Source organism: Symphalangus syndactylus, chromosome 7 (assembly GCF_028878055.3).
Source record: "Symphalangus syndactylus isolate Jambi chromosome 7, NHGRI_mSymSyn1-v2.1_pri, whole genome shotgun sequence".
NCBI classification, from domain to species: domain Eukaryota; kingdom Metazoa; phylum Chordata; class Mammalia; order Primates; family Hylobatidae; genus Symphalangus; species Symphalangus syndactylus.
Window position 1 is genome coordinate 98,949,357 of NC_072429.2, and position 14,736 is coordinate 98,964,092.

At 41.0% G+C, this 14,736-nt stretch overlaps 2 protein-coding genes across 11 annotated transcripts in view; one reads left to right on the forward strand and one right to left on the reverse strand.

Annotated features, from left to right (window-relative positions):
• Positions 1-14,282, forward strand: part of SPAG1 (sperm associated antigen 1) — an 83,917-nt gene extending 69,635 nt beyond the window's left edge. For both annotated transcript variants that reach the window (XM_055286887.2, XM_055286888.2), the window contains exons 15-19: positions 3,617-3,749; positions 5,877-6,003; positions 11,640-11,804; positions 12,773-13,144; positions 13,259-14,282. In XM_055286887.2, the coding sequence (XP_055142862.1) occupies positions 3,617-3,749; positions 5,877-6,003; positions 11,640-11,804; positions 12,773-13,144; positions 13,259-13,390 (929 nt within the window). In that variant the 3' untranslated portion in view covers positions 13,391-14,282. The remainder of the gene's footprint in view (positions 1-3,616; positions 3,750-5,876; positions 6,004-11,639; positions 11,805-12,772; positions 13,145-13,258) is intronic.
• Positions 1-14,736, reverse strand: part of RNF19A (ring finger protein 19A, RBR E3 ubiquitin protein ligase) — a 93,786-nt gene that overhangs the window by 10,717 nt on the left and 68,333 nt on the right. For 3 of the 9 annotated variants that reach the window (XM_055286892.2, XM_063642879.1, XM_063642878.1), the window contains one exon: positions 2,318-2,473. The exons of 2 other annotated variants lie outside the window; for them this stretch is intronic. In XM_055286892.2, coding sequence (XP_055142867.1) covers positions 2,318-2,473 — 156 coding nt within the window. Of the gene's footprint in view, positions 1-2,317; positions 2,474-6,676; positions 6,813-9,139; positions 9,835-11,052; positions 11,094-14,736 lie in introns of those variants that run through there. 4 more of the 9 variants (XM_055286898.2, XM_063642884.1, XM_055286897.2 and 1 more) reach the window with 3 other exon arrangements.

Sequence of the window (14,736 nt, forward strand, 5' to 3'; positions counted from 1 at the left end):
ACATCTGCCAAGTAGATGATCTAGCAGTCCTAGGGAAATTATGGAGATCTGTAGTTTTCTAGAGTCCATTATTAATAGGGCCTGACACAAAGCATTTGCTCAGTAAATAAGAGCTACTTCTTATTAACAAAATGCATATATAGCTGTGAGTTAGCAAACCATAGCACAAGTATAATCAGCTGTGTTTGAATTTTTCTGTCCATATTTGTTTACTGATTGATAGTGAGAATGGATACCAAAGGTTTAAAGACACTAGAGGATAAAAGCTTGAGGAAAATTTTTCAGCAAAATCTTCCCTAATATTCTATTTCAGGGTTTATATACCAGGATTGGGAAAGTACCATTTGACCCTATTTTGTCAGATTTTTTTTTTTTTGAGACAGGATCTTGCTCTGTTGCCCAGGCTGGGGTGCAGTGGTGCAATTTTGGCTCACTGCAGCCTCGACCTCCTGGGTTCAGGCAGTCTTCCCACCTCAGCCTCCTGAGTAGCTGGGACTACAGGTGTGTGCCACCGTGTCTGGCTAATTTTGTATTTTTTATAGAGACAGGATCTCATTATGTTGCCCAGGCTGGTCTCGAATTCCTGGGCTCAAGTAATCCTTCTGCCTCAACCTCTGAAAGTGCTGGGCTAACAGGTGTGAGTAGCCTAGGCTGTGTGAGATCTTTTGAAACATGAAACATGGGCAGAAATATTCTGTGATTTGAAATAGAAGATGAAAAGTAAACTAGCATTTTATACAATTTGTGCAGAGGGACAAATAAGATTATTGTTTACATTCTGAGTTTATATTATAAATTTAGGAGGCTGGGCATGGTGGCTCTTGGCAATAATCCCAGTAGTTTGGGAGGCCATGGCAGGAGGATCACTTGAGGCCAAGAGTTCAAGACCAGCCTGTGAAACAAAGCAAGACCCCCATCTCTACCAAAAAAAAAAATTGGCTGGGTGCAGCGGCTCTTGCCTGTAATCCTAGCACTTTTGGAGGCTGAGGTGGGCAGATCGCCAGAGCTCAGGAGTTTGAGACCAGACTAGGAAACATGGCAAAACCCTGCCTCTACTAAAAATACAAAAATTAGCTGGGCATGGTGGCATGCGCCTATAGTCCCAGCTACTTGGGAGGCTGAGGTGAGAGGATGGCTTGAGTCCAGGAGGCAGAGGTTGCGGTGAGCCGAGATTGCACCACTGCCCTCTAGCCTGGGCGACAGAGCCAGACCCCCACTCAAAAAATAAATAATAAAATAATAAATTTATCTATCAGAAGATTTTAAGATTGCAAAATTTAAAGGTATATTTTAAATTTTAATTTATGGATTTTTATTATATATCAAATTATTCCATAGGATAAACTTATTACCTAGGTTTAAAACTTTAAATTTTAATATTTTGTGTATGTTTGAAAACTTGGTTGTAAGTAACAGAAAATCTGTTGACTTAAAGTGTAAGGGACGGTCTTGGCTTGTGTCACTGAAAGGGCCCAGACAGGCTGTAAATCAGGCTTAACTCATTAAGGCTTAGGCTGTAGCAGGAAACAATAGAACTGTAGCAGTTTTAGGCTTTACATCTGCACATATCAGTGTCCAAAGAGAGAGAGAAACCATTGCTTTTGATGGCATTAAGAATGAGGAAGTAGGCCGGGCGTGGTGGCTCACGCCTGTAATCCCAGCACTTTGGGAGGCCGAGGCAGGAGGATCACGAGGTCAGGAGATGGAGACCATCCTGGCTAACACGGTGAAACCCCATCTCTACTAAAAATACAAAAATTAGCCGGGCATGGTGGCGGGTGCCTATAGTCCCAGCTACACGGGAGGCTGAGGCAGGAGAATGGCGTGAACCCAGCAGGCGGAGCTTGCAGTGAGCCGAGATCGCGCCACACACCGCACTCCAGCCCAGGTGAAAGAGTGAGACTCCATCTCAGAAAAACAAAACAAAACAAAACAAAAGAATGAGGAAGTACATTTCCCCAAAGCCCAGGCTTTTTAATCTGTTATTCTGTTCATCTGAATTGGGCCATGTGCCCATCCCTGAGCCAATCTCTTTGATGAGGAAACACCCCATGCACTGATTGGCTTAGATCTGGGGTTTTGATCAGTGAGGTCAGCCTCCCCTGAACACGTGGTCCTGAATAGGAGAGGGGTGATAGCTGAATGAATATTGAGGTCCCGGAAACAGATTCTGAGCAGGGTGTCAGCCATGTTCACTGCAAGATAATAGGGATAGTCTGTAATTCTGGTAATGAGCAGTTCAGACTCTGATTGTAGACAACAGAAAGCCCAACTTGTAATACCTCAAGTAAGCAAAAAGCTGTTTATGGGCACTTACTATGGACAAGTCCACAGGTGGAGTAGCTGCAGGGATGGCTGGATTCAGGACTCAGAGACTCCAGCTCTCCATCTTGGCCTCTTCCTTGCTCTGATGGCCCCATTCTCACACCATCCCTTTTTATCACAAGATGGAAAAATAGCTCCTCCTTTGAGCCTTAAATCCCACAGGAAAGAAAAAGATTTATTTCACAAGAATCTTTCAAAACATTTTATCAGCACTTATAGACTCATTCCTGAACAATTGGATTACTATGGCCATAGGACCATGATGTGCTGATTAATAAAATGATTATCCCAAAGGTTAGGGCCGGAGTGAGGTTTGCTTCACTTAACCAAAGGAACAGAGAATGAAAGAGATATGATTTCTGAAGGAAATTTGGGGTGCCGGATAGATATCCATTTCAGGCTTTAAGAGGAGTGTTCACTATTCACAAAATAGTTGCCAAGCAAAACACTGTGGATATTTGTATCCCATTCATTGACTGGTTCTGTCATATCCAAACTTAACCAGAGGTCTGAAGTGCTCCTGTACCACTGTACAAGTGCTGTGTGAGGCAGCATAGATGGAGATGACAGAAAACATTGTGAGGGTTGCTAGTTCACATATGCAGACTTATTGGAGACTCTGCCTCTTGTCATATAGTCACCTGAGCCCTGTTAGCATTGTTTGCTTAATTCTCTCCATCTCTAAGGTGGTTCTGGCCTCTGTTACTGTCTTTAGAATCCTAGTAGAGAAAAGATGGCATGTCAAGATGGATAACATGACAGAATTATTACTTGTGTCTTATTTTATTTTTTTGAGATGGGGTTTCGCTTTTGTTGCCCAGGCTAGAGTGCAATGGCATGATCTTGGCTCACCACAACCTCTGCCTCCGAGGTTCAACCGCTTCTCCTGCCTCAGCCTCCCGAGTAGCTGGGATTACAGGCATGCGCCACTACGCCTGGCTAATTTTATATTTTTAGTTAAGATGGGGTTTCCATGTTGGTCAGGTGGTCTTGAACTCCTGACCTCAGGTGATCTGCCCACCTCGGCCTCCCAAAGTGCTGAGATTACAGGCGTGAGCCACTGTGCCCGGCACCTGTATCTTATTTCTAATTAGAAAATAATAGTATCATAGTTATATAATTATTTTTACTTATAGCCTATTTGTCATTTTAATTTGTCTACAAAGTTTTGTTCCATTTAGATTTTCACTCTGCATGCTGTGTGGTCAAGTTAATTTGCAATAGAAGATTTACTTAAGATTTTATAGAGGTGCTTATACAAATACTTCCTCTTTTTTGTTTTGTCCCATAGATGAAAAAACATTTAAAGCCCTTAAGGAAGAAGGAAATCAATGTGTAAATGACAAAAACTATGAAGACGCCCTCAGTAAATACAGCGAATGCTTAAAGATTAACAATAAGGAATGTGCCATATATACAAACAGGCAAGTTCTTTGTAACTTTATATATTTCTTATGTTAATAGTTTTGATTATTAAAGATATTTTGTTATTTTATTAACAAAATTAAGTAATTTCCAAAGTTTTTTGTGATGGTTCTAGGAATTTCTATAGCAAGCTGTCCTAACCAAGTGTTTTTGAAAGAGGTGAGGCTGCGGGAGTTCTACAGAGACTGGAAGCCTGAGGTGTGGGCGGGATGGGAGGTCTGACATAGTTTGCGCCATCAGGTTCCCAAAAGCGACCATGGTTGCTTTGGCTTGTGCAACTCTGATTCAGCATTTCCTGGCTTGCCGGCCTCATTGCAGCTAGCTGGGCCTGGGCATTGTCCAGCATGGGAGGAGCAGGAATCAATGGCCTTTCAAAATAGTGTCTTGGCCGGGCGTGGTGGTTCATGCCCATAATCCCAGCACTTTGGGAGGCCGAGGCGGGCAGATCACAAGGTCAGGAGATCGAGACCATCCTGGCTAACATGGTGAAACCCCGTCTCTACTAAAAATACAAAAAAAAATTAGCTGGGCGCAGTGGCAGGTGCCTGTAGTCCCAGCTACTCCAGAGGCTGAGGCAGGAGAATGGTGTGAACCCGGGAGGCAGAGCTTGCAGTGAGCGAGATAGCGCCACTGCAGTCCAGCCTGGGTGAGTGAGACTCCGTCTCAAAAAAAAAAAAAAAATACCGTCTTATGGAGAATGCCCTTTTCCTTCTGAAGTGCTGCAGGAAGGCACCAGCGTCATTTATAGTGTGCAGCAGGAATGGGCAGATTGTTGCTCAGGTACCGTCTTTGCCACGTGGTAAAAGATACCTATATAGAATATGGTGATAGAATATTGGGCAAAAGATGTCACTAAATCCAAAAGATGTCACTAAATCCAACAGATGTTTTTCTGCCCTTCTGTTCAGCCTCTGTAGGATCGGGCATTATTGGCCACTCAGTTTTCTGTGAAGACTCCTCCTCCTCTTGGCGGCAGAGGAGGCGGCAGGCAGCTCATTGCCTGGTTCTCGTCCTCTCCCTCTCCTTCTGTAGGCTTTTCTTTCCCTAGAATTCTCATAGTTCTGAGGGTCTAGATCCTTTTTCCTTTCTGTGTACTCTAGAGGCCATTCCATCCTCTCCCCAGGTCCACTCACCACCTTACAATGATGTCTCCCAAATCTCTGCCTTCGGAGCTCCAGACTGAAGCACTCCCCGTCTCTTCTGCACTCAGGGCTGGGTATCATCCCCGACCTCCCTCTTCCAGTCAGCAAGCTCAGATGCTCCTACCTTCTAAATCCCAAATCCATCTCAGCATGACCCTTTCTGTCTCCTTGCCACCACCCCCGTCATTCCCTTGCTCTGGGCCACTGTCCTCTCCTCCTAAGTGTCTGCAGCACCCTCATGGTGTCCTTGCACAGCTTTGTTCCATCGTCTCATTCTCCAAGCTGTAGCCAGAGGGACTGTCTAAAACATGGCAAACATGTCAGCCCCTATTAAAAACCCTTCATCGGACTTCCATTAAGCTCAGTTTATAAAGCTCAACTTCCTTGCCATGACTTACAATGCCCTTTGTGATCTGGCCTGCCTGCTCTTCCAGCCTCATCCCTGCATTCCAGCCATATGGAACTCTTCTTAATTCTTCAGGAACACCATACTCTCTTCCACCGTAAGTCTGTGCACTCACTGTGTCCTTGGCCTCAGCTCCCCGCTACCTCCGTCTGAACTCTCTCAACCCAGTGCGTTTGCATTGGATAATTCTTAACTTTATACTCTGGATTTCGACTTAAATGTCACTTCTTCCAGGAAGTCTTCCCTGCCTGCTCGGCGCCTTGTCTCAGCCCCACTGAATCTGATGTAGTTCTCAGCCGTGTGCTCCCAGAGTACTTTGCACAGATTTTATTGTGTTTGCTTGTTTTAATGGTCTGTCTCTTCCACTTGATTGCATCCTCCTTGAGGGCTGTGACTGTATTTTGTTTGCAGTTGTATCCCCAGTGCCATAATTGAATCAAATGTTAAGTTTCAATGGAAACCGCAGTGGTATAGAAACAGACATATTGAGCTATTTTCTGATTTTTCTTAGCTGTCTAAAACTTATAGATAGCCAATCTTTACTTTTCATAATACTGAGTTCTGTTGCATTATGCCAGAGCTCTCTGCTACTTGAAGCTGTGCCAGTTTGAAGAGGCAAAGCAGGACTGTGATCAGGCACTTCAGCTAGATGATGGGAACGTGAAAGCCTTCTATAGACGAGCTCTGGCTCATAAAGGACTCAAGGTGAGGAAATCTTCATTTTAATGCATAAACTTCAGTTCTGAACAAATCAAGTGGTTTTCACAAGCATAAATCTCCAGATCTTGGGATGGGATTGAGATTATTCTTGGATTTAATCCTAGAACTGTACTAACCAGTTCTAAAACCTTGATAGAGGCCTCAGATTTCACCCCTAACCGTAATGCGAAACTAGATTGCTTCTAAGATTCCTTCCAGCTCCAAAATGATGATTTATTGTCTAGTTTTCTGAGGAATATTGTTAGTTATAGTAGGTTCATTTTAAGATAGAGGAAGGTTTGGTACTGAATTACTGAAACTAGCAGTAATGCTGCTGGTTCCTCCGGCAAGGATTGCTGTTGGAGGTTGGGTAGGGAAGGCATCAGAATGGAAGATGGGTGACCCTGCGGAAGTTGGGAGAGACACGTCGGAGACTTGAAAGCTTATAGTGATCTGGGCCTTAAGCCAGCTGATGGTCAGTGTAAGTCTGTAGAATGCCATTCTTCTCTAAGAAAACCATGCCATTAGTTTAGAAGAAAGTGGGTATTGTTCTTCACGCAGATTCTTCTGCATGGAAATCCTGATGAATGAATGTTCATATTTATAGAAAATAACATCACAAGGAAAAACCAGAACATATTGGAAAATAGTACTTCCTGAAATAATTTTTTTTAAACTCAATTTTATTAAGGTGTAATACGATGAAGTTCATACATAGTAAGTGTGCAGGTCATTGACTTTTGGTATATGCATATCCTCTTGTAGCCAATATCTCAATCGAGATAAAGAACATTTTCTTCTGAAGGTAGTGTGTGCTAAAAATAAAAAAAAATTTTTCATCTTTCTAGAAAGTTCTCTGTGCCCCTGTACGATAAATCTCCCTCCCTCCACCCCTACCCTCAGGCAGCCATTCATCTGATTTCTATCACTATAGATTAGTTTTGATGCTTCTGGACATTACTATAAATCATATAGAATGGACTCTACTGTTTGGCTTCTTTCAGCATAACCTGAAATTTGTTTATATTGTGTGGGTATCAGGAACTGTTCCTTTTTATCACTGTGTTGTATGAATATATCACAATTGGTGTATATATTCACCAGTTGATGACACTTAGGTTGTTTCCAGTTTGGGGCTGTTAGGAATAAGGCTGCTTTGACATTCTTGTGTACATTTTTAATGGATGGACTTGTTTACAAACTGTGCAGCTGGAGGCCAGATGCGACTAGGAGTGGGGATAGAGGGAGATAGTCAGATCCTGATGGGCTTGGTAGGCCATGCTGAGGAGGCTGGACTTAATTCTGAAGGTGATGGAGCCTCCAGAGCAGGGTAAATGGTGGTGTAATGGATCAGATTTGGGGACCTCATGGAAGGTTGATCAGAGGGGCCCAGGATAAGGAGGAAGGTGAGAGATCACCAAGGTGAGAAGCAGGTACCTGAAGGAAAGTAATGTCCAAGGAAAGGGAGAAGTATGTTAGCTGCTGTGGCTGCCATAACAAAGCGCCATAGACTGGGTGGCCTGAACAACAGAAATCTATTCTGGAGGTGGGAAGTCTCAGCTTACGGTGTTAATAGGGATGGTCTCTTCAGAGGCCTGTGTCTCTGGCTTACAGATGCTGTTCTCTCCCTGGGTCTCCATGTGGCCTTCCCTCTGTGTGTGTGTGCCCAAATCTTCTCTTTTTAAAAGACACAGTCATCTTGGTAGGGCCTACTGATTTTAACTTGATTACCTCTTTAAAGGCCCTGTCTCCAAATATGGTTACATTTTGAGGTACTGGAGGTTAGAACTTCAACACAGGAATTTCTGTGGGGACATAATTCAGCCCATAACAGAAGGGAAGGGGCCAATTCAGGGGTTGATGGTAAAGTTGACAGGACATAGGAGTCAAATGTCTAGGGGAAGTGATGGAGGGAATGCCTCCCAGGTTGTGGCTGGGTGGCTGAGGGGAGTGGTGTGATAATGGGGAGCATTCAGGAGCAGGGCAGTTTGGGAGTGGGGAGAGGATTGTTTTGACTGATTAAGTCTGAGATAGTTGTTTTAATTCCGTGCCCATGACTGAAAGGGAACTATCTAGGTTCTGCAGGGAGAAGAGCAGTCATGTTGCATAATATAGCAAATGAGGACCACCCAGGTGCACTGAATAGCCACCTTTTCCAGATTGTAGATCCACCCTGGCTGCAGTGCAGTCATGCCTGCGTGTCCCGCCAGGACCCCCGTGCTGAGGGAGCCACATAGTGTCCATGTGACCCTAACACATGCCTCCCCACTGGCCCTCTTTTTTTTTGGTTAGCAATGCACTCACTTGTAAAAAAAATTCCTAGATGGTGTATGGCACCACAAATTAAAAGAGACTCCTTTGAAATTTACTCACCTCTTTGAGCTTAGTAGATTTGGTAAATGAGGATCTGTATGGCTCATGAGTTTATAGATGGCCAAACTCTTGGAGCATGTTTACCTGTTAGTGGCTGCCTGACTTTCTGAACCTGGTAAGCTGACTACAGGTCAGAAGCTGCACCCTAATGAAAGACTGGACTTTAGTTTGTGTGGGTATCATCATTAATACTTCACTGGACTTTTCTATTTCCTTGGAATGAATTCCAGAAATTATATTACGATGCACAAAAATAATGCCAAATTTGAGTAATCCTATCCCACTAGATTATGAGGCTGGTAGCTTATAGCTTGATTTGTTGTCCAGTAATTTGAGGTATGTGCCAGGTGAATTTAATTTCAGAATTTTAAAAAATGTTTAAGAGAGACAGGGTCTCACTATGTTGGCCAGGGTTGGTGTTAAACTCCTGGCCTCAAGCAATCCTCCCACTTTGGCCTCTCAAAATGCTAGGATTACAGATGTGAGCCACCATGCTTGGCCTAATTTCAGGATCTTCAAAGGCTACAACTGCTTATAGAATGTGTCAGAACTCACGCCCAGGCCTGTTTGCCCAGGGTGACTGCAATGAGGAAGTGGCACAGGGGCTCACGGTGGCAGGTGCCCTGCCTTTAGCTTCCAGCTCAACTCTATGTTTTCCTCAGATCTTCTGTTTGTTTTCTGACTTTGTTATTTTTAATGGTGCCAGCTTTGAAAAATATGAGCTTTCTTTAATGTACAGCTGTTCTTTGTAAGAAAATATCACTGAACATTTTGCTTTTATTTACAATTTATTTCTTATTGAGTGCCAATTATGTGCTGTGTGTTAGGAGTATAGAGGTGAATAAAGACATGGTGCCTACTTAGGGAATTTCCACCCAATAGAGGATGCTGCAAGATCCACCCGAAAGAGGATGCTGTAGAGGATGATAGATACAATTGTTATGTATCAATACAAATATCAAAAAGAATATCATAAAATAACTATTGCTTTTATGGTTTCAGCAAAAATATTATCACAAACACGTGATTATAATACATCCCTTTTTAAAGGCCTAATGAGGTTAGCAACTTTTAATGCCTTCTTTCTTGTCAAAGCCACATTTTCTGGTTTGTTGTTATTATTTGTTGTTTGTTTATTTTTGAGACAGTCTTGCTCTGTCACTCAGGCTGCAGTGCAGTGGCATGATCTTGGCTCACTGCAACCTCCATCTCCTGAGTTCAAGTAGTTCTCCTGCCTCAGCCTCCTGAGTAGCTAGGAATACTCCACGCCTGGCTAATTTTTGTATGTTTAATAGAGATGGGGTTCAGCTGTGTTGGTCAGGCTGGTCTCAAACTGTTGGCCTCAGGTGATCCACTCACCTTGGCCTCCCAAAGTGCTGGGACACACTTTCTGTGAGCTCTGCTCTTCCCTCTACACTGCATAGCTGGGTTCTCTTCAGGTCTTGACTTCTGTGACACCTGTAACTGTAGAAAAAGGAGGCTCTCTTGTTAGTATCCATCTCAACCTTTAGTTTTCTTCATGGCATCAATGACAGTCTGTAATTATCTATTCATTTGTTTACATGTTAATTGCTTCCCCTCATAGGATGTAAGCTTCCATAAATGCAAGGCCTAAGTCTGTCTTTCCTTGTCTTGTCCGTGGTCCCCTTAGCTCCTGGCACATGGACATGCTCAGAGACCATCTGTGAAGTGAATGAGCCTGGCCCCCTCTTAGCTGCCTCCTTGCCCAATTCTGTCTATGCCCTTGCTGCCATTCTGCCCTCTCTTCATGCTTGTCTGCAGTACTAACACTTGTCAACGTGCATTTCTTGTTTTCTTATGTCTCTTCCAGCCAGTCAGGCTGCTCTTTAGGCAGAGACTTTTTGGATTCATGAAAATGATCCTATTGACTCCTAGGGTGCTGAGCTTCCATTTCCAAGGCTGTGGCTCACAGGTCTCTATTTTCAGTCCTTTCCCTTGAGCTCCACGCCGTGTAATCATCCACCTTCTGGTCATTGCTATCGTAACCATCCCATTCTTCATTTTTAAAATGGGAACAATAAAAGTTAATATTTATAGGGCTGTTGTGAGAGTAAAGTAATACTCGTAAAATGCTTAGAATGGTAAGAATTAGCTTTTATTACTTCCTCAACTTGCCCTCCTGCTCCACTCCCTTGCCTTTCAGGTATGGCTCCCTGCCTAGAACACTTAGGATATAAATACAGTGTCATTTTTCCCCCTGGTAGGTTCCAGTGCTGGGTAGGACAGTGGTATCTGGAGATTTGTTATACTTTGTAAATAATTTACTTTTATAAATTAGAGCAGATTTAAGGTTATCCCTTTAAATATGTCCCTCTTGCTCTGGTGTGTTGCTGTAGGGGAGGGGAAAGGCATGTGGGATTACAGCTAGGCCCCGGGAATGTCACATAATCACTAGCTCAGCTTATCTGTGCTCAGCCTCTTGTGCATGCTGTTACTGATGTGTAATGAATACTTAAAGAGGTCACACATCCTTGCAATTCTTTGCCTCTTCACAGTTTGGTTTATTCAAAACATGGGTCTAGTCTGTAGTTGAGAACATAGCTTGTCACAGCAGACTGACTTTGGGGCATCTGTCTCTGCTACTAGATTCAGTGGTCATGTCTTGTTAGATGCCCTTTCTTTCCCCTTAACTTCTTCAATGTATTGTGTGACTCATGGAAGATTAAAATGTTGACTCTAGCCAATTTCGAAGAGTAAACAACCTGGAAGGATTTTATGGAACAGAAGTATTATAATAACTACCATTTGCATAGTCCTTTATAGGTTTAAGCCACTTATTATTTATTCATTTATTTCTTGGTACAGCCTTGTGGAAATTTGAATAGAGCTTTTGTTCCCCTTATGTTAAAGATGAGAAGACTGAAGCCCAGAAAGGTTAAGTAGGATCTTCAGTTTCATTGCTAGTAGGTGCTAATACAAGGATGAGTTCATCCTTTCATTTATTCATTCAGCAAGCAACAAGTGCTTATCATGTGTGAGGGACTGGGAAGGTTGTGGTGATACAGAATTTAACTTGCGTTTTCTAACTCCAGATTCTATGCTTTTTCTTCTATAGTAGATGTTCACTGTATTATGGGTTATAATATTTCAGCTGCATACTCACCTCACAGGCTCACTTTATAAGAGTGGTATTAATGTGGACCCTGTACACATACTGCACAACTCACTTCATCAACCCCACTCCCACTCAGGTTACTCTAGGCTCCTTCTATTTATGAAAGTTATTTTCTCTGTCTTCCTACTTACAGAATTATCAGAAAAGCTTAACTGATCTCAATAAAGTTATCCTACTAGACCCAAGTATTATTGAGGCAAAGATGGAACTGGAAGAGGTAACTAGACTCCTTAATCTTAAGGATAAGACAGCATCATTCAACAAAGAAAAGGAGAGAAGGAAAATTGAGATTCAAGAGGTATTTGTATTTGATTATCTTTGAAAGTACTCTTTTGGGGACCTTAGACTGGATTCTAAAACATTTTTAATTTTGCGTTTTTATTCTGATGATCAGTGACAAAATTTTAACCAGCAACAAAACATCTTTGCAATGATAATTAGCCATTGTATTTCCCAACGTGGGTCCATGGATGGTACTGGGAGTCTCTGCGTTACTGCAGTTCTTCCTTTCTTTGGCCTCCATCTGTACTGCTCCCACTCCAGAGTACACTGGGAACCAACAGCCGCTGACTTTGCTCCAGGGTAGACCTGGAGAATCCTGACGGGACCGACTTTGTTACAGGGACCCTGAAAGCCTCACCTCAGAGATTTTCCAGATTGATTCAGACCTTTTTAGCACTCTGAAATATGACCGCCTCATCAGAGATCTTGAACTACCTCAGGATCAAACTGCTTTTGTGATTCAGATAACTAAGATGTTTTTCTCTGCCTAGTATTAGGGAAGAATGTTAGGCTATGAATCCCTGTACATTCATGAATGCTAATACCCCATTTATAGTCTCACATTTCCACTAAGAGTAATATGTAAGAGAAGCTAGGAAGGTTTTTTTTTTTCTCTTTAAGGAGGAAAGAAAAAACTGTTTCAGGAGAATCGAGCAATGTAAGCTCATTTCTCTGCTAAAATTTATTGTGAAAAGGAGATAAAATTGATATAGGCATTTATACAACAATTGTATTTATGGGAAAGTCTAAAAATTAAATTTTGTTGTCATAGTTTCAATGTCAAATAATTTTTTAGAACTTTTATGAATTAGATCTTAGACCCTAAAACTTCTCTTCCTAAAAAAAATTATTACAAATTTTTCACTTGGAACTGGACTACAGTACAGTCTACTTGTAGTTTTCAATTCTCATTCTGACAGATGTACTTAGGATGTGTGTGGTGATTGTGGTTCAGTGTCACAATGCGTTTTTTTCTTCATGAAGGTGAATGAAGGCAATGAGGAGGAGCCTGGAAGACCTGCAGGGGAGGTCTCCACCAGATGCCTTGCTTCTGAGAAAGGAGACAAAAGCAGTGGGTCATCAGAAGACCCTGAGAAACTTCCCATAGCCAAGCCTAATAATGCCTATGAATTTGGTCAGATTATAAATGGTCTCAGTACCAGGAAGGATAAAGAAGCCTGTTCACATCTTTTAGCCATCACTGCACCAAAAGATTTGCCAATGTTGTTAAGTAACAAACTTGAAGGGGATACATTCCTTCTCCTCATTCAGTCTCTGAAAAATAATCTTATTGAAAAAGATCCCTCATTGGTGTATCAGCATCTTTTATATCTGAGTAAAGCAGAAAGGTTTAAGGTAAGTGGCTAAGTATTTTATTAATAGAGATTGGTTTTATTAGGGTTTCTGTAACTTAAAAATGTTACTTATGCTAATAGAGTTGTTTTTTTTTTTTTTTTTTGCTTCTCTTAGATGATGTTGACACTAATTAGCAAGGGCCAAAAGGAGCTAATTGAACAGCTGTTTGAGGACCTTTCAGACACACCAAACAACCATTTTACTTTAGAAGATATACAGGCCCTAAAAAGGCAGTATGAGCTTTAAATCAAGATAATTGTTAGATTTCTTCCATGCATGTATGTGTTCCAGGAATGTTAATGAGATGGTATTGTAAAAGAGTTGCATGGATAAAACTTGGCCTAGAAAAGATCTTTTGGTCTGTATTATAAAACATTTTATAAATTATTTTCCTACATAGAACATGTATATTCTACAATCTGCTTTTTATTAGTTGTAAATATTTTCTTCTGTACCAGAACCAAATAAGAATATTTAGAACTTGTTAAAAATACATTTTAATTTATAATATACATATTATTTTAATTACTTGTTAAAATTTTGAGTTAAGTTGCATTTCTTTGGGCTATGAAGGAGTCCTCTTAAGTTTGATAGAAATGAATTTCTTTAACATTCTTTTTTTAAAAGTGGAAGTCATTAACAGTGATTATTATTATATCACTTATATCCTGCTAAGATACACATAAATCCCATTTTGTACTAGTACCTGTGGATTACAGTCAGTTAAAATGAAATGCAACACTGAAGTCTATAACATGAAATGATTATTAAATTGTTTATTAATTTAGAGCTATAAGAGGAACTTATTTTTTCTAATATGGAAGCATTGCCTAATAATTAAGAACAAAAATTGCCAAAAATTTCTACCACTTTTTACTAGATTTTAAAAAGCTACTTTCTTTTACATATTGTTTATATAAGCAAAAAACCAACCACTGTATTAAAGCAAACTAAGCCTGCATTTATATCTGAATTACTACCTCCATATTTTACCAAACATTTGAATGTCCCCCTTCCGCCTGTTTTGTTTTCTGCTTTTATGACTGCATTTATTCCTTTACTGTAAAAGAACATGAAGAACTCATGTATATTGAAAGCTCCTTTGTTGACTGGGTCAAAGTGAAGGAATTTCAGTCTCCATCAGTGTACTGTCATTTATTCCTGTGGTCTGTAGTGCGTTTCCCCTTTCTGGAGCATTTTCTTATTCACTTAGAAGTGAAGGTGAAAGTTAGTATCATGTTTACTGTTTCTATATTCATTATTATTTTATCTAATCTTTTATAGTTATAGAATGTAACTGCTTTCTTTGAAACTGCTTTCTTTGTTCATAAGTGAAAAATCTGTAATGGGACTTTAGTCTTCAAACAAAATTTCTCCTTAATGTTACTGAATTTTTATAAAAGTAAATGGTGGATTGTTAGAAATGTATCCTGTGTATGGAGTTTACTTACAGAAATGGGACCACTCTTTTCCTATACATAGCAACTTGAAATTAACTTTAGAGACATAAGGGAACTTTCTCTTTTGGTGCCTGACACAGTGACATTAATAACTGTAGGTGATTTTCTTGAGCTTTGTGATAGGCACTGTGT